Below are 18,356 nucleotides of genomic sequence, written 5' to 3'. Positions count from 1 at the left end.
GTTTGTTACAAATGTTCATATTTTAATATTCAAAACTGTTTTTGCCCAAAACATATGTGCACTACATGTCAGTAAAAATACTATGTAAATATTGATGTCCTTGAATGCTGAGTAAACACTGACAAAGCACTGATTGTATCTCTTGTACTTTATCAACGCAGTATCTAAAAACTTTGCACCGTAGTGGTTGAAATCTCATTCTAATAAGAGTTAAAAGTGCATTTGGTTATTAGGTTTACAGGGTTATTGAATTATGGTTAACGGTTGGTAGAATTGTTTTTAACATTATCTGCCAATTACATCTGCCACCCTTCTCCAAATCTGTGCCCCTACCTGGCCCCCCCAACAAAGATTTTCTAGACACGCCACTGCTCCAAAGCCTCTCTGAACCTCCCAGATGAGAAGCATGCGTCATCTGTTTAAGACTTCAGAGAATTCATTAAAAGGATGCCAGAACATCTCACTATACGTGCAGAACCAGATACTCCAGATGTTTGTCACAGGTGTGTTTGGCAGCACATGCGAAGAGTCGTTCATTTGCATATTAGCTTGGTAACAAACTAAATACCAAAGCAACACCGTCATCTGTAAGCTTTTTAAGGCTCAAAATGTGGTGTTAGTGTCAGGGTTACAGTTAGGTTATGGTTAGGTATAAAAGAAAGTTTCATCTAATTGACTTTATAAAAGTTTTTATCGCACGGTCCTCGGGGCCGCTGGACCGTCCAGATTTCTCCTTTGAACTTCCTGTTGAACTTATCTGCTCCTCTTCTCCTCTTCCTCCATGGTCCTCTCCTCATATACTGTATCCGATCCCTGTGACTGACGAGTTCTTGTATTAAATGAATGTGAAATATTCAGCTTCTGAGCTTTGCGGGAAGAGTGGGAGATATAAATTAATCTGAAAAACAATATATAATAAAAATGCCAATAAATTAACTAAAAAATTAACTAAGCACATTATATTAAAACCAGAGTGGCAGACAGATTCCTCATTAACATCTGGAGGGGATTTGGCCTCCACGAGACACTGAGTGCTTTTTGTGCTCCTAAGATAAACTGTGAGGTCATTCATTGTTAGCAATAAATAGCCACACAAATCTTTGTTAGTTTTAAAAGTGACACACATATTTACAGTCTCTGAAGTGTACATGCAGTCGGTGTCAGAGGAAGCTGTCTAGTCCATCCGATGTTAATATAATATTTCTTTTTTATTTTTAATTAAATGTTAAAACTATAAAATAAATTAAAACCTTTATTTCCACCACTGAAAATAGCTGATTGTTTTTCTGGTGACAAATGATTACAGTTTGTTTGAATGAGAAGGACAAACACTGCTCCTTCTCAATGCCTAACGCCACCTATTGTTTAGGCACCACTGGACCGCCACAGGTTTACATGTGGTGTTAAAATCTCCCAAGGGCTATACTATCTTCCCTCCTTCGTACACCTGTATGTAAAAAATAAAATAGCCCTGTGTTTCTCTGTGTCAGTGTTGGGACGCCCCTCATGCTGTGTGTCTGGTCCTGTGTGTTTTTGTTAGATTTTGCCCAGTTTAGGTCTTGTGTGGTTTTTCTGTCCAGCAATAAAGCTGCTTTTTCGCTCCCAGTTGAGTCTGCATTTGGGTCCTTTTCCTGCCTGCACACAGCCGTCACATGACACAATCTGTCCTGTGTGAACATCGTCAACAACGAGTGATGCTGTTAGACCTGTTTTATTGGCCTGACGGTGGGATGTCTGTGTGTTTCTGAGAAGCTGAACACAAGATTTTTGTTTTACTTTTTGCAGAATAAGTGTTTTAAAACACAAAGTCCAGAGTTCATCCAAAGAACACTGCTCACTGACAGTACGTGTCATTGTTGTCAGAGTGTTGGAGGAGAAACCGACTAACTCTGCAGAAACATGGTGGACACAGGTGATAATGACACATTAAAGAAGAGAACTGACTAACACAATATGGCTGTGATAAGCATCAGGTGAGGTCGACTGCAGAAAAATGTGCATTTGTTATACTTTGAGAGGGATTTTGATGAAAACCACTGGTGTGCCTCAACATAACCCGCAGTAACACTGATAAGACCGACTTTGTGTTGAAGCACACAGCCGGCTGTATTTCAGACAAAGTTCCCAGAATTCGTGCTTTAAAATACAAATTTCTGCGGATGAATTTGAAGTGATTACAACATAATGCTGTGCAGATGTGACCCACCACCTGCTTTTCCCTGTGTGGATGTCTGTGTGGCACTGAATTTAAATCAGTCACACAGTCGACCAAAAGCTGAAGCTCTGTTAGCACCTCGTGCTGTGAACAAGCATAAGAACGACATTCTGAACAGCAGATCTAGAGTTTTATGGTGTGACGAACGCCTCTCTCTAACATTTCTCATTTATAGCAGCCGTTCATCATCTGCCTCCCTCCTGCTTCTGTGTGTGTACATGTTTACATGTCTCTGTGGGGACCAACAGCCCTTATGGGGACATTTTGAAACTCAAAATTTTTGTTTTAGGGTCAGAGTTACAGTTGGGTTATGGTTAGGAATTTAAAACAGCATGGCTCAGTTTACCTGGTTTCTCATTGAATTTGTTCTGACTCTAAGTCGGCTGTGCTGTAAACTTTAGGAATTAATCTAAAAAGGAGAAAGAACCAATTTCAAACATGTCTCTCTGTCTGTCTCAGCAGAAGAGTAATTTTTCATTTTTGTTTTTATCCTTTTCCAAAGGGAGACTATATTCTCAGACCATGAAATTGTTAGAATATCACCTCAAATGAAACAATTCCACCTCTCAATCAGAGTTTCTCACTTTATTTACAGTCACACATAACATGTGAGGGGAGCTTGTATTGCCTGGATTTATTATCCTTCAAACTTGTCTCTGTATATAGTAATTATATTTGATGCCATGTGTTATAAGTTTGTATTAAAATACAACTTTATGGACGATTTATTAGAGGCCTGATTTTTGGGGGTGGGGCTTTATTGTCCAGTTGTTAACAAAGGAGCATTGACACATTGTTCCTCCTAACTCCTTGTCGTCACTCGTGTAGGACCCCACCGATGGGCCGGAACAGGCCGTCATTCGATGACAAAAATAATCCAAGGTCTCTATTTGCTGAAATACACTCATAACAAAGAAAGTCCCTACAAAAACCCCAGAAAATTAGCAGTGTATCTGTGGCGAGGCGTGGTCGACGGTGCGGCTGCAGGGTAGGCCAACGCACCTGCAGGTCACAAAGACTGAACTGGGTCCTGTCATGTTGTTGCTATGTGGAGCTGGTAGCTGGAGAGCTGCAGCTGTGTGTTAGAACAACAACTGTGCGTGTAAATAAAGTTAATGCTGAACAGCGTGAGCCTGTGGTTGGTGATTGTCCCGAGATGACGTGTCCTCCCCACTGTCCTCCCTCCACCACCCTCTCCTCAAAACATGAACAAAACTCAGGGCTCCAAAGCCTCTCTGAACCTCCCAGATGAGAAGCATGCGTCATCTGTTTAAGACTTCAGAGAATTCATTAAAAGGATGCCAGAACATCTCACTATACGTGCAGAACCAGATACTCCAGATGTTTGTCACAGGTGTGTTTGGCAGCACATGCGAAGAGTCGTTCATTTGCATATTAGCTTGGTAACAAACTAAATACCAAAGCAACACGGTCATCTGTAAGCTCATCCATCTGTTATGTTACCCTGTCAGTCCACTTTGGAGAATATTATTAATCTCTAGCTTAATCGTGGCTGTTTTCCTTTAAAAAGACCTGTGTGTCCACAAACTCTGCCTACCTCCCTCTAGAAGTGGCTGTTGTTGAGTAACCTGGACGTCTCCTCGTCACACTTTGTGTTTTGCTTCAAAACCAGCACAAACCCCATGAGAGCAAAGCTGTGGGAGCTCTGGTGGACCTGCTCAGTGTGTCCTTTGGTGTGTGATGCTGGGTGCTGGCAGTGTTTGGGTCAGTGTTGAACTTCCATGAAAGAGTGCCGTGGTCAGTGCTTTCTACTCTGTCTTGGTACAAAACTGACATTTGATGACATTACAGCAAACTAAATATGACTTTTTGAGCACCTTCCTGCTTTGAGTAGCACTTTCTAGAGTCTCAAACTCGCAGCCCCGTCACTCCACTGGTGGCTCGTATGTTGGCGTGAAGAAATATAAAGCAGTTTAGCCGTTGAAGAGACTTTTTGTTTGTTGTTGAGTGCGACGTTAAAATGTTCTTTAAATGATTTAGTATGAACAGAGAGCGCAGACATTGCAGAGCAAAAACAAAAAGGAAACCTGTCTCAGGGCTTTCTGATAGAAACAAATAAAATGTGTTGCCAGCTGCTGCACCCGTAAGAGACCGAAAACCAAAACAAAGATACGACACCTGGGACGGATACCCAGCAGGAGATGGAGGGAGACCCCGGGGACAATCCAGCCCCCGCATCCCAGGGAGGGGCTGAAGTGTCCAGAGGGGAGAGGTGACCATGTCTCACTGGGGCCAAGGGCCAGCCAGCCCCTGATCCACCCACCCACTAGTGACCCACACAAAGACATAAAGACCCATGTACACACACTGCCCCCCCTCTCTCCTGTGGTGTTAATTTAACAGGATTATTTGTAACCTACAAAGTGTCATGTTTGCCCCAAAGTGTGCGTAACAAATCCCAAAAACATGACGGCAGTAACAAACTGATCAGGGCTGATTGCAGTCTGCAGACTTTACCTGCTACTGCAGGGTCTACCTTACAGCATAAAGCAGCACCAGCTGACTGTTGCTGTGATTGAAAAACCTGCTCCAACTTTCAGTGCCTCGAGCTGCAGTCCAAACAGCACAAAGACCAACGAGTCTGACCGGATTCTTTGGTGGGGCCCTGATGACTTCTGGAAACAGGTGCAGCTGAACATACATCTGACATATTTAAAGTCTAAGGTGAGCTGAAACAGCTGCAGTTAACCATGGCTCTGCAGCAGTTTGTGTGCTGCGTCACTGTGCTGATCATTTTCTTCTGCAAAGGTGAGAAACTGTTTGAATTTCCTTCCTCTCATTGCTGAGGTTTTATCAGGGCTGGAAGAAGAACGAGATTAATTACAGGTACGAATGTTTCTAAACGAAATGTTGCTGCTGGATACAAGGAAAGAGTCCATTTAGCATTAATGTCATTCAGCATCGTATTTAATATGATAATGTAATGAAGTCACAGTCACCGGACGTCTTCACTCTTTATTTGATATCAGCAGCTTCTTTTACAGACGTGTTGTTGCGTTCGTTAGTTTACTTTGTTGTGTTGGATTTCTAACAGTTGATGATATTCAGCAGAGAGTAACTTTATATTACAGTTACTGATGTTTGAGTAAACTGAGAACATGTATTTGATGAGGAACACCGATGCCAGAGCTTTGATGCCAGAGTAACGACACAGGCGACTCTGACCTTCATCAAGGTTGTAACTGCAGTCAGCTTTAAAGTGTTGTGTTTAGTGTGATCGGTTCTTCGAGTTGAAGAAAACCATCACTGCTCACTTTCACAGGTTTGTCTGTGTTTTCTCATTTTCAGGTTGTGACTCACAGCAGCCCGGTAAGCATCCAAAGACATTTAACCCGTCTTCCTTCTGTCAGCTGGACAGCAATGAGCACATAGAAAACTGAAATGATTTTTGTTCTGACACAGAGGAGGGACGTCTGTGGATCACATGTAAAGCACAGTCTGATGTTAGAGTAACTTCCACATGAATGTCAGAGCTCAGGATCTCCCAGCAGAGCGTTGATCAGTGTTTTCTCTCTCAGTGGTTTTAATGTTTAGCTGTGCTCTCTCTGCTTTGTCAGCATGTGGCAGCAGGGCTGTGAACAGCAGCAGCATCACAGGAGTTGGTGACGCTGCAGCAGGAAGTTGGCCCTGGTTCGCTGATATAAGAGTTGATGGAGGGCCTTCATTCATTAATGCTGGATTTCTAGTTCTGCCTACCAGTTTTGGGTTTGGAGGGTCTCTGATCAACGACCAGTGGGTGCTGACAGCTGCATCCACCATGTCACTGTGAGTCAGTGCTGCCAGTTTACACTTTGTTGAATATGATGATGAAGGTGAAGTGTAGCATTCATGTGCACTAGAGATATTTTTAATATTTCCTCACTTCTTCTAACATTTAAAAACAGCAGCTGCTGCCCAAAGTGCTGAACTGCAAAGTTGTCTGCACAACAATCAAACCAGACGCCACATTAGTTTAATCTAAACTATAAAGTCATTTCATAGATGTCCTTGTATTTGAGAAGCATTGATTTTTCTGTCCACTGATGACAGAAGATGGTTAGCTTAGCATAAAGCTGCTGCTATTAAAAACAACTACACACCTCTGTGAGGCTCGTTAATGAACACATGCTGGGAAACTGAGACTGGAGAGCAAAGTGAGGAAAAGTCACAGTCATGTGTTTTGTTTGTGTGCAGCTGTGATCAGCTGACCTCACGTCACAGTCACAGTCAGTTCAACAACATGTAAACAGATGTTACCACACTCTGTGCTGTGGAATAATCTGACCATCAGCGTTAATTACTTATTTATGTAACGAGCCAGCAGGTTCAACCACCTGTGCACGCACACACACAGAAACACACACACAACAAAGGAAACTCGTGGCATCGACTGCTTTGCCCTGTGCTGATGATCAGCATGAGGCACAATAAAAATATCTGTTGTGTGTGACGGGATTTCAGTAGCAGGGTGGTCTATCTGGGCCGCAACAGCTACTCAGGTCCAAGCCCGAATGAAGTGAGTCGCACAGTGGTAAACATCACCTGCCATCCTGGATTCAACTCGTCGACTCGTGAGAACGACATTTGTCTTCTGAAGCTGTCGGCTCCTGTCAATTTCACAGACTACATTCGGCCGATCTGCTTAGCCTCACAAAACAGCACCTTCAACAATGAGACCAGCAGCTGGACCATCGGCTTTGATGGTAAATCATAAAATGTTTATTGTATTTTACAGCATTGTGTTGGAGTCTTTAGAAAAGCCTGATGTTTAAATTCTCTACAACTAGCAATAACCTGCAGGAGGCAAACGTACCAATAGTGGGAAACAATGAGTGCAAAGCCAGCAATCCAGGGGTCCCAGACAGCATCATCTGTACTGGAGAGACAGGTTCATGTTTGGTGAGCACAAGTTTATTTCTTATAATCTGTTGTTGACAGTCACTGAGATAATCTCACCTTTAGTCACACTTTGGTTTACTTGTTTTGCTGTAATTGACCATAAATATTAATATTCATGTTTATCAAAGGTTGTTTTTTCTAAAGCCTCTAATTTATTTGATGAAACTGATTCCTTTAAACGAGCTGCCTGAAACTTTCTGTCTGTGGAATCGTCACTTTCATTGCACCAAAGCAGCTGAAGTGGATTCACAGTGGTTCATGTTTCCTAAGTGGACAGACTGATATCCATGAAGTGTTACTGACTGTGTTATACTTGGACGATCAATTTATTTATTACTTAATTTATTTCAGCAGTTTGTAACAAAACTACCAACAAAGTTCAAACTTTAGTGGGTGACAAAGGTCGACCTCTAAGAGTTACACATCTGTCCTGATAACTTTCATCACTGTCTTTCCACAGGATACTCTTGGAGCGCCACTGATGACTCAGAGTGGATCCGTCTGGCTGCAGAGTGGAGTTTTCATTTTTGTTGGATGCTCTGCACGTCCTACAACCTACACTCCTGTGTCCCAGTACCAGCAATGGATCAGCGACACAGTTACAGGGACACCACCAGGCTTTGTTACCTTCCCCTCCCCAGACAGTTCATTACAAACCACTGCTCCTCCCACTGCTGCTCCCACCGCTCCTCCCACCACTCCTCCCACTGCTCCTCCCACTTCCCCTCCCACTGCTCCTCCCACTGCTCCTCCCACCACTCCTCCCACCACTCCTCCCACTGCTCCTCCCACCGCTCCTCCCACCACTCCTCCCACTTCCCCGACATGTGTGGCTGTGTTTTGCAGTGGTGAAAACCTGATCCACTTCACTCACTTCACATCACTGTGTGTTCTCGTTGTGTTGCTCCATGTGTTTGCTGCAACTGTTGGAAACTAGATCAACACATTTACTCAAGTACAAACATGAAGAACTTTACCTGACATGTTACTTTATAACTTTAGGAACCTTTGATTTCACCGTATTTATGCACATCAGGAGGGTTTTCTTATTAGCACAGTTATTATTTTTATGTGATTATTTTCTCTACACATCTGTCTGTATTTGCTTTACTGTCATTATGAAATGAAGCCTTCTTACATAATTCTGAGGAGTGAGATGTTGTTATCACACACTTATTTCTGTTGTTTGCTCAAATTCTTAAACTAATCTATTAAAATCTTTTGAAATCCTTTGTGTCTGTGTGTGCCTGTTTGTCTGTGTGTATATGTCAGGTCGGGTCTTAGACTCCACCTCTCTGGGAACTCCCAGGCCTATCTCCCCTCACCACACTCCCTGCCGGTGACTGATGCCCTCAGGGGTCGGTGCATTGGTGGTTCTTGGTGTCCGGGGCTGGGCACTCAGGTATGTACCGGCTCACTCCCGGTGGCTACCTGGCGGGGCCTGGCGCCTGTTGCTCGGTCAGGCCTCCTCCGGGGTGTGGGGGGCCCTCGGGCCTCCGGCCTCTGGGCCTGCGGCTCGGTTCACTCTGGCACAGCTGGCTGCCGGCAGAGCAGGCGGGCACGCCGGTGCAGCCCCCTCTAGCTTCTGCTCGGTGGCTACTGGGTGACGCCTCGTCTGGGGATCCCCTCCGGTGGTCCTCCGTGGGCTCTCGCACTCTGGGGCCTCTGGATGTCTGGGGATTGGATCTCCTCCATGCCTGCTTCATGCCCTGGGGGGCGGGGCTATGGCTCTCTACATCCTCTTGCAGACCATTACATGTGGAAACCATTTGAATACAAGCGCGCTGATCCACACAGGTGTGCACACAGGTGTTCACTGCTCGTAGACTTAAATTACACCTTTCTTGGCTGCTACTTCAAAGCACATTGTGCGCTGTCTGTCCTGCGTGCTGCACAACAACATTGAATTTTTAGTATTTACTGCTGTTTACACTTAGCTAGATTAATGCGATGGTGTTGTGTTTAGTATGTTGCTTTGGTTTTTTGCTTGTTTTCTCTTCTTTCTCTCTCAACAGGTGATCCAGGAGATTTTTTCTCCCCCTTACTCACTGTCCCTCTCCCCTTCTGTTGTTCTTTTCCTTCCTCTCTCTCCCTTTCCTATCCCTCACTCATGTCTGTCCCGTCTGTAACAACTGAAAATAAAAAGATTAAAAAAATAAAAAACAAGACGAGGCAAAAAGTACAACCTGATGACTCAAGTGATACCCTTATATGGCTTTGGGATCCTTCTTTACATCCTTTACATCATACATAAGCTGACCTGTAGGGGGAAGGCTAATAAACCAGGGAAGAACTCTGCAGTAACCGTGGAACCAGGAAGAACACAATCACTGCTAATGAGCTTGCCAGGCTGCAGGAGAGACTTCTCCAACCTGAAGAGATGATGGAGAGGATTGTGTCCAGGAGGAACAATAGTTCTGGGAGTGGTAGACGAAGGAGGAGTAAAACCACCACGTCAAAAAAGGAGGAGAAATTACTCAGGCAGCTGAGACAGATCACACAGCTTATTCAAGAGAGCAGATTGGAGGGAGCCTCCCCAGAGATGGAGGCTGAGGAGGTCCCATACGGTGCAGACTGGGAAGGTTACCCAGAGGAGACCTACCCAGAGTATGATGAACCCTGCCTCAGACGTGGGTTTAAGACGGTTAAACTAGAGGAACCCCCCACACAGCCCACCGCTGAGGCCCTAGCAGAGAGGATGGAGCAAGAGGAGGAAGAGGTCATGGCAAGGAAACTTTCCATAGTGCGAGAGGAAGAGGAAGAAGATGAGGAGGACACAGAAGCACAAGATGATGAGGATGAAGAGGAAGAAGAGGAGGGAATAGAAGAAGCTATGGCAGTAGAGGAAGACATAGATGAGGAAGAGGATGGTGAGGAGGAGGCAGAGAAAAGGCACTTGCTCCGTCCTCCATCATCCCAGCCAGGTCCTGAAAGAACGACAACAAGAGTTGGTTTGGAGGTGAAGAAAGAGCTGCAGTGTAACAATAGCAGGAAGAAGCAAATCAGCTTCAGCGAGCACAAGGATGTCTTCCACTACCCTAAAGAGGACACTTACGAGGATGGGCAAGAGGACAAGGAAGATCAGATGGAGGAGGAGGACGAGGACACAGAAGTGGAAGAAGAGGAGGAAGCTGATGAAGATGACCCAGTGATGGAGGCAGAGAGCCTGCAGTTCAGCTGTGATGGCAGTTCAAATCCAGAGGAGGAAGCAGAGGAGGATATAGAAGGCAATATTTTAATGTCAGCAAACGTGGAGGGGGAGGGTCGAATCTCTGCAGACACACCCAAGGAAGTCGGGGTGAGCGGCCTGAGGATGCGGGACAGGAGGGAGACATAAGGACTTTTCCTGCTTCTGAAATGCATTTGAAAACAGACAGTGAACTCAGACTTGTGTTACTATTACTTCCTTATATGTTTAAACCATGAAATCCAAACTAAACAGAGGCATGCAGTTGTGTTCTTAAGTGATACTTTTGTACAAATAAATGTTTCCTTTGAAAAACCTTTGAAATCTTCTTTTGTGGTGGAATTTTTTGTATATTTCCCATCTGTCCTCAGACTGTGGTTAAAGGTAACTACACTGCCTGTACCACATGCAAAGAAGGCACGAAGTAGCACTAGCAGGTCTAACAAGGCCACTACTTGTGCTACACGGACACTGGGGGAGTTCTCTCACACACAGGTAAGTGAACATGTCTCGTTCCTCGCCCACTTAGAATAAGACACTGGCGAGACAGAGAGTGTAGTGGTAAAGAGAACGGCAGAGACGCTGAATTTAATCCTTTAAACCAGGGGGGTCCAAACTCTGGCCCGTGGGCCAACTGCGGCCCGCGGTCCTTTTTTAATTGGCCCGCAAGTAATTTTATAAACAGAACAGAATATGGCCCACACTTCAACTTTTGCTGGCGTGTGTTGCACTTCTTAGTTTTAACACCAGGAGGAGCTACTGGTGATCAAGGCAGTTGCTCCACCAAAAAGGACAATCACAGAAGAAATGTACCCCAAGTTACTAAACATGGCAGAACCAAAGAAGCGACAGGTTGATGGTGAGTGCAGAAAATTTCAGACACGGTGGGAGAGTGAATATTTCTTCAAAGAATTCAAGTGTGTCTGTTTGATCTGCACTGAGACTGTGGCAGTTATGAAAGAGGATAATGTACGACGTCATTATGAAACCAAACATCAGGCCTGTGCATCCGACACTGGTGCTGAGCCAGAGCAGAAAGCAAAGGGTAGCTCTCCTGCAGGGTCAGCAACAGTATTTATTTGGTGCTCAAAAGGTCCAGGAAAAGGCTCCGATAGCCGCTATGAGGTCGCCCAACTCATCACAAGACATGGCGAGCCTTTCTCAGATGGAGACCTCATAAAACACGGCCTCGTTAAAGTCACCGAAATAATGTGGAAAAAGTGCAGGACTTCAACAACGTCAGCGTGTCCAGAAATCCAGTCGTGCGACGCACTGAAGACTCGTCGGCCAACATTAAACTGCACCTGTCTGATAAAGCTGTGCTTTTGATGTTTACTCCACCGCAGGCGATGAGAGCACCGACGCCACAGACGCCGCACAGCTGCTATTTTTTTGCGGGGAGTGGACGAGAGCACGAGCGCTTTAAAAATATATCCCACAGTACCCGTGTGTTAATGTGCAGGTACACGTGCTTCAAATATCAATAATGTGCATCAATTCTGTCACTACTCTGCTTTTGCGCACCGAGGGAACATGCATTCTCCAAAACCATGTGACTATCACACCTGTCAAACAGTTAAACAGGAACTGAGCTTTTATATCAGGTACAAGAGGTTTGCAGAGCAGCTGATCGAAGAGGGAAACAAGGAAGCAGAGAGGAGGAGAGAGGAGGCAAAAGAGGAGGTGCAGAGGAGAGTGAAGGTGGTGACAGAGGAGGTGCAGAGGAGAGTGAAGGTGGTGACAGAGGAGGTGCAGAGGAGAGTGAAGGTGGTGACAGAGGAGGTGCAGAGGAGAGTGAAGGTGGTGACAGAGGAGGTACAGAGGAGAGTGAAGGTGGTGACAGAGGAGGTACAGAGGAGAGTGAAGGTGGAGACGGAGGAGGTGCAGAGGAGAGTGAAGGTGGTGACAGAGGAGGTACAGAGGAGAGTGAAGGTGGTGACAGGAGGTGCAGAGGAGAGCGAAGGTGGTGACAGAGGAGGTGCAGAGGAGAGTGAAGGTGGTGACAGAGGAGAGTGAAGGTGGTGACAGAGGAGGTGCAGAGGAGAGTGAAGGTGGTGACAGAGGAGGTGCAGAGGAGAGCGAAGGTGGTGACAGGAGGTGCAGAGGAGAGCGAAGGTGGTGACAGAGGAGGTGCAGAGGAGAGTGAAGGTGGTGACGGAGGAGGTGCAGAGGAGAGTGAAGGTGGTGACAGAGGAGGTGCAGAGGAGAGCGAAGGTGGTGACAGGAGGTGCAGAGGAGTGAAGGTGGTGACAGGAGGTGCAGAGGAGAGTGAAGGTGGTGACAGAGGAGGTGCAGAGGAGAGTGAAGGTGGTGACGGAGGAGGTGCAGAGGAGAGCGAAGGTGGAGACGGAGGAGGTGCAGAGGAGAGTGAAGGTGGTGACAGGAGGTGCAGAGGAGTGAAGGTGGTGACAGGAGGTGCAGAGGAGAGCGAAGGTGGTGACGGAGGAGGTGCAGAGGAGCGCGAAGGTGGTGACAGGAGGTGCAGAGGAGAGTGAAGGTGGTGGCGGAGGAGGTGCAGAGGAGAGTGAAGGTGGTGACGGAGGAGGTGCAGAGGAGAGCGAAGGTGGTGACAGGAGGTGCAGAGGAGAGTGAAGGTGGTGGCGGAGGAGGTGCAGAGGAGAGTGAAGGTGGTGACGGAGGAGGTGCAGAGGAGAGCGAAGGTGGTGACGGAGGAGGTGCAGAGGAGAGCGAAGGTGGTGACAGGAGGTGCAGAGGAGAGCGAAGGTGGTGGCGGAGAAGGTGCAGAGGAGAGCGAAGGTGGAGACAGGAGGTGCAGAGGAGAGTGAAGGTGGTGACAGGAGGTGCAGAGGAGAGCGAAGGTGGAGACAGGAGGTGCAGAGGAGAGTGAAGGTGGTGACAGAGGAGGTGCAGAGGAGAGTGAAGGTGGAGATGGAGGAGGTGCAGAGGAGAGTGAAGGTGGAGACAGGAGGTGCAGAGCTTGGGCAGGAGACAGGAGGTGCAGAGGAGAGTGAAGGTGGTGACAGAGGAGGTGCAGAGGAGAGTGAAGGTGGAGACGGAGGAGGTGCAGAGGAGAGTGAAGGTGGTGACAGGAGGTGCAGAGGAGAGTGAAGGTGGAGATGGAGGAGGTGCAGAGGAGAGTGAAGGTGGAGACAGGAGGTGCAGAGCTTGGGCAGGAGACAGGAGGTGCAGAGGAGAGTGAAGGTGGAGATGGAGGAGGTGCAGAGGAGAGTGAAGGTGGAGACAGGAGGTGCAGAGCTTGGGCAGGAGACAGGAGGAGGTGCAGAGGAGAGTGAAGGTGGAGACAGGAGGTGCAGAGGAGAGTGAAGGTGGTGACAGGAGGTGCAGAGGAGAGTGAAGGTGGAGACAGGAGGTGCAGAGCTTGGGCAGGAGACAGGAGGAGGTGCAGAGGAGAGTGAAGGTGGAGACAGGAGGTGCAGAGGAGAGTGAAGGTGGAGACAGGAGGTGCAGAGCTTGGGCAGGAGACAGGAGGAGGTGACAGTGGGTCAGATGAGCACAGAGAGAAAGGTGTCATGGTCCTGGGTCGGTCCAGCGCTTTAAGTTCATTAGTATCATTTTCCAGTTTATTATCATGATGATTATTATTGTTTGAGTTCTACGTCTTATATTCGGTCTGCCTCTGAGTCTGTATATCCGTCTGTCTATGGTGGCCCCCCGTCTGTTTGTGAGTCTGTTTAGTTCAACGTCTTGTCTGGTTCCCTGTGTCTGAGTTTCCTGTTTTATTGTGAAGGTCTGTGTCGTATGTGAGTGTGCTCGGTTTACGTTTCCCCTGTCTCGTCAGCTGTGATTTCTCCCAGGTGTGTTCCCCTCCTGTCTCTCATCCCTTGATTACTGCCGTCTGTGTATTTAAGCCCTGTGTTTCTCAGTGTCGCGTTGTACCCTCGACTTGCTGTGTGTTTGTAATGTCCTGGCCTCCAGCACCTCGGTTTAGAGTTGTGTGAATCATTCCTCCAGCAATAAAGCTGCGTTTTCAGTAGTGATGGCCAAATGAAGCTTTCCGAAGCTTGTATTGAAAAACGGTTCATTACTCGAAGCTTTTCAACACAGTCCTCTCCGGTGACATCTGGTGGCGAATATTTAGAAGAGCAGCTTGAATCTGCAAAATAAAACGGACTGCTCAAGCATCGCTGCTCACTCAAGAGTGGAGTTCTCTCTGATATTGGGCCACCGTTCCGTTGCTTTGAACATGTAATTGGTTTTGTTTCTCGATTGGGGGGCTGAAAAAATGTAATGCGTATCTGCGTAATACATTTTGATCAATAAACTTTCCCTATTTAAACATTCACTATGGTGTGGCCTTTCTTTGCTCATAACTCCTTTATGTTGGTAAATACAATAAGTGAGCAATATATATAATATACATATGATAACGCACAGCACATTATGGAGTATGCCCCTGCTGTGGAGTCCTGCCTCCATCTACTTGTCATTTAATCACAGCTGGACAGGTTCATACAAAATATTAGATTAGGCCAATTGTCCTATACATATTTTTGACCTAGGGGTGGGATTGATTGTGAACTGGAAAGGGAAAATGCTTAGGAAGCTGAGTACGGCTGCATCGTCACTGATTTGTAGAATCATTTTGATTCGATACAGGATCCGATTCAATTTGATTGGAATCTGGAAAGTTTTGCCTCAGTCAGAAATATTACAATTCTGGTCATGTATCAGTATATATCCATAATTTCGTATCTATTAAAAGAAAGCTGACACATGTGAGACTTAATTAGAGATGTAAACAGAGAGTTATGAAACCTGCAGCTGCAGAAGCCAGCGGAAAAAAAAAGAGGCAAACACAGCGCGCGGACCCGACGACGCACCAAAATCTGACAATAAACAAAATGATTTTCTAAACTGTAGCAATGTAATGTACGTATAGTGTCAAATACATTGTTGTAGTCTTCATCAGCTTTAATTCACATGGAAGTGTTCCTAAAGTCATATGCTGTAATGATATTTACATTATGAAAACATGATTTTGGACATTTCAGGTTTTTCACTTCGGCAGATAAAATGAATTGAGCAAAATCAACTCAAAATATTCCCACACGCCAGAACGTCCTCTCTTCCTCGCTGGCTCCATATCTGTCAGTGGAATGATCACCTCGTCGCTATCTGTCACCATCAGCACACTCCACGAATCCCGTGGATGATTCACTTCCTTATATCCGTTTGAATCAGGTACCGAAGCGGTTACGTGCGTAATGAAGCTTCGGACGTCACTGGTCACGTGACTTTTGCCAAACGAAGCAAGCCTCGACACAGTGCTTCTGAACCAGTGTGTTGTGTTTTTTCGACACACGCTCCGGAGCGCCAGCTTCAAGCGGGCCATCACTAGTTTTCAGTTTATTCCCGTCTCCAAGAGTCCGGCAATTTTGGGTCCACCACTTCTGCTTGCCTGCCACACAGCCAACCATGACAAAAGGCTGCACATGGATGAGCAGGTAAAAACAACACAATAATTGTGCGTGCAAGCACACACTGTCAGAACACTGAACTGATCTGTGATTGGTTCACAACAGTCAGACACATGAGCAGCTGAGAATGCAACGATATATTCATCCATTTATTTAACAATGTCAATAATGTGAATGTGCAACACAATCTGGCAGTACAGCACTATTATAGAAAAACATTCTCATGGCTCCCATCAAAGTATATCAGCAATAAAGCTAATAAACATTATCCAAAGTTAATCAAATATATTTACAAAACTCATTTAACCACAGGTGTTGCGCAACAGATTGAATAAGCTCAATGGAATTTAACTCAATGCAAAATCTCATAGGCCGTTTAGACATTTCATCAGAAAAGTAACAAAAAACATCCAAAACGGACAAAACTACAAAAATCTAATCACTCGTTCAACTCTAGATACGTTAAGTCAACATTCGGCCATAATGGAATAAACAAAAACAACAATATTCAATAAATAAAGCTAGTAATTGCACTTGCTGTCGCTAGCCTAGCATTAGCTTTCCGGCGTTTTAGGATGTGCGATCGCGGCTCCGCATTTTCATTAATTGTGACAAAACAAACAACTCACCGTTGAGTCGATTGTGAGGTGGTGTAAAGATGAATAAATCGGCCGGGTTACTGCACGCTGTCAACTGGTCTGTAGTGTAAAATTTGTCTGACAAGTACGCCAACCCCAGGGACAACAGCAGGCGCAGGGACATGCAGCTGATTGACCCGGAACTTATACAGGGTTCATTCCCGCCACAATAAAGGGACTGGCGGAAGTGGGGTCAGAAGTTACCGGGGTTACACTAGGAAGCCGCACAAAAGCTAGCAAGCCACCGCTATTTTCCCACTGACGTACAAATACTGTTCTGCTTTTAGGCATGTTGTCATTTAGGAATATATTTTGTTTATTACTAAACAGCACACAGTGGTCCCGCTCATCCGTCACCAGTGTTGGGTGTAACTTACTTACCAGACACAGAACAAAGTAACGCTCTAATTAAATTACTTTTCCACTGAAAAAGTAGAGTAACTGATTACTGTTCATTTTTAGGTATTTTAATTACAGTTACTTACAATGTACTTGCGTTACATTGTAAAATAATTAAACCCGCTGAATATCATTATTTAATTTCATTAATTTATCTTCTAAACGTAGAAGTAAACTCTGCTCTTTAACATGGCTGTGTGCAGCTGCGCGTCATTTCACGCCAGTTTGCTGCACAGTCGTATTCTAAAGCAGAAGCTGTCTGACTCGGCTGAAGCGAGTGGCTGTTTCATGACATGGACATATTCCCGTCTCTTCACTCTTCTGAAACAAGCAGACAAGAACATTACAGTAATATGTAAAACTATCGGCCGCTGTTAATAGTAATCTACTGAAGCGCCTGACACGGAGCATAGACGAACACTTCTGAGCGATCCTTGTTCATCATCCATGGATAACACCGCGGCAGCTCCTGCTAAGCAGCAAAACCTGATTTTACTTCAGCAGCACAGAAAGTGTCTGAAGGTGAGCTTAAAGAATGATTGCAGGCTGTGGAAGAGATGCTGCCGCTGCGTACTGTAGTCTCCGTCTTTAAAAAATATTTATTATTTAAAGAATTTCTATTGTTTGTCCACTCAAGGTTTATATGGAATTTATAAAGTATTTAGTTAAATTACTTATTGAGTAATTAAGTTACTTTTCTGACACAGTAATTAGATAAGTATTTTAAATACAATATTGACTAAGTAATTAGTAATTGATTACTTTTTAAAAGTAACTTACTCAACACTGTCTGTCACTGCTTCGCTTTTTCACTGATTTTTTTATTGCACCGTACATCATTGCATTCTGCAGCCTGATTGACAAATCTCCTGCGCTTGCCAAATTTATCATGTTTGGTTTTGATAACCATCACGTCCAATAGAAAAAACAGCACAAAAACACCCATAACTAGGACCTTCATTTGGAAATACACACCTGCACCGGGAGGGGAAAAGGTGCACAAAAGTGGCGGGCAGATGAAGACAAAACGCAGCATAATAATACTTTTATGATTTGTTATCTACAAAGGTTTGCACTTTGAGAATCAGTTGTGAGAACTGTGACTAATGTTCATGTGTGTGCACTGTAAAAAAAGTCAGTAAAATATACAGCAAAACACCGTCAAATTCCAACGTAATGGAGCATAAAACCAAAAACTTCCTTTTACTGTATTAAATAGATTGAATAACCGTTAATTGTGAGACTGGATAAAACTTTGTTTTTTACTGTAATAAAATGTTGAAATTATAAATATTTTCTGTGAAAACAAATAAATATGCATACATTTTACAATTACATATTGTAATGTTGAAAATGTCTGAAAAACTTAGATTTTACGGTATTATTTGAGTAAAACTACATCTTTTGGGGTTGTGCACATTGGAATTCACAGTATAAAGCTGTAGATTTTTAAGCAAACAAAAACATTCATTTTTACAGAAACAAGATGTTAAAAAATAGGGTCCACCGTAATAATACAACCAGTACATACCATTAAAAAAAAGCAAATATCAGCAGTGAAAGACAATAAAACTGATAGTATTTTTATTTTTTTTTAAATTCAGATACTGATATACAGA

General features: G+C 44.8%; 1 protein-coding gene and 1 pseudogene across 1 annotated transcript; both read left to right on the top strand.

Moving 5' to 3' along the window:
- Window positions 1–4,903: 4,903 nt before the first annotated feature.
- Window positions 4,904–8,344, top strand: LOC146712317 (chymotrypsin-like protease CTRL-1). Its single transcript, XM_085452060.1, has 6 exons — window positions 4,904–4,984; window positions 5,525–5,545; window positions 5,794–6,001; window positions 6,668–6,917; window positions 6,989–7,114; window positions 7,575–8,344. The coding sequence occupies exons 1-6, from the start codon at window positions 4,927–4,929 to the stop codon at window positions 8,049–8,051; spliced, it is 1,140 nt and encodes a 379-aa protein (XP_085308186.1). The 5' UTR covers window positions 4,904–4,926; the 3' UTR covers window positions 8,052–8,344.
- Window positions 8,345–9,279: 935 nt separating this feature from the next.
- On the top strand, window positions 9,280–10,743 carry LOC146712316 (uncharacterized; annotated as a pseudogene).
- The last annotated feature ends 7,613 nt before the right edge of the window (window positions 10,744–18,356 follow it).

Source organism: Copadichromis virginalis, linkage group LG3 (genome assembly GCF_057382275.1).
Source record: "Copadichromis virginalis isolate Kocher_CV1m ecotype Utaka linkage group LG3, C_Virginalis_male_GT1.1, whole genome shotgun sequence".
Taxonomy (NCBI): Eukaryota; Metazoa; Chordata; class Actinopteri; order Cichliformes; family Cichlidae; genus Copadichromis; species Copadichromis virginalis.
Note: the sequence above shows the minus strand (reverse complement) of the source record. Positions and strands in the feature narration are given on the sequence as shown.

Bases quoted from the DNA above. Each gene is read 5' to 3' on its own strand.
- LOC146712317 (XM_085452060.1), top strand. From the start codon at position 4,927: ATGGCTCTGCAGCAGTTTGTGTGCTGCGTCACTGTGCTGATCATTTTC. The intron at 4,985-5,524 runs GTGAGAAACTGT...TCTCATTTTCAG, and splicing joins GATCATTTTCTTCTGCAAAG to GTTGTGACTCACAGCAGCCC. The intron at 6,002-6,667 runs GTGAGTCAGTGC...TTGTGTGTGACG, and splicing joins GCTGCATCCACCATGTCACT to GGATTTCAGTAGCAGGGTGG.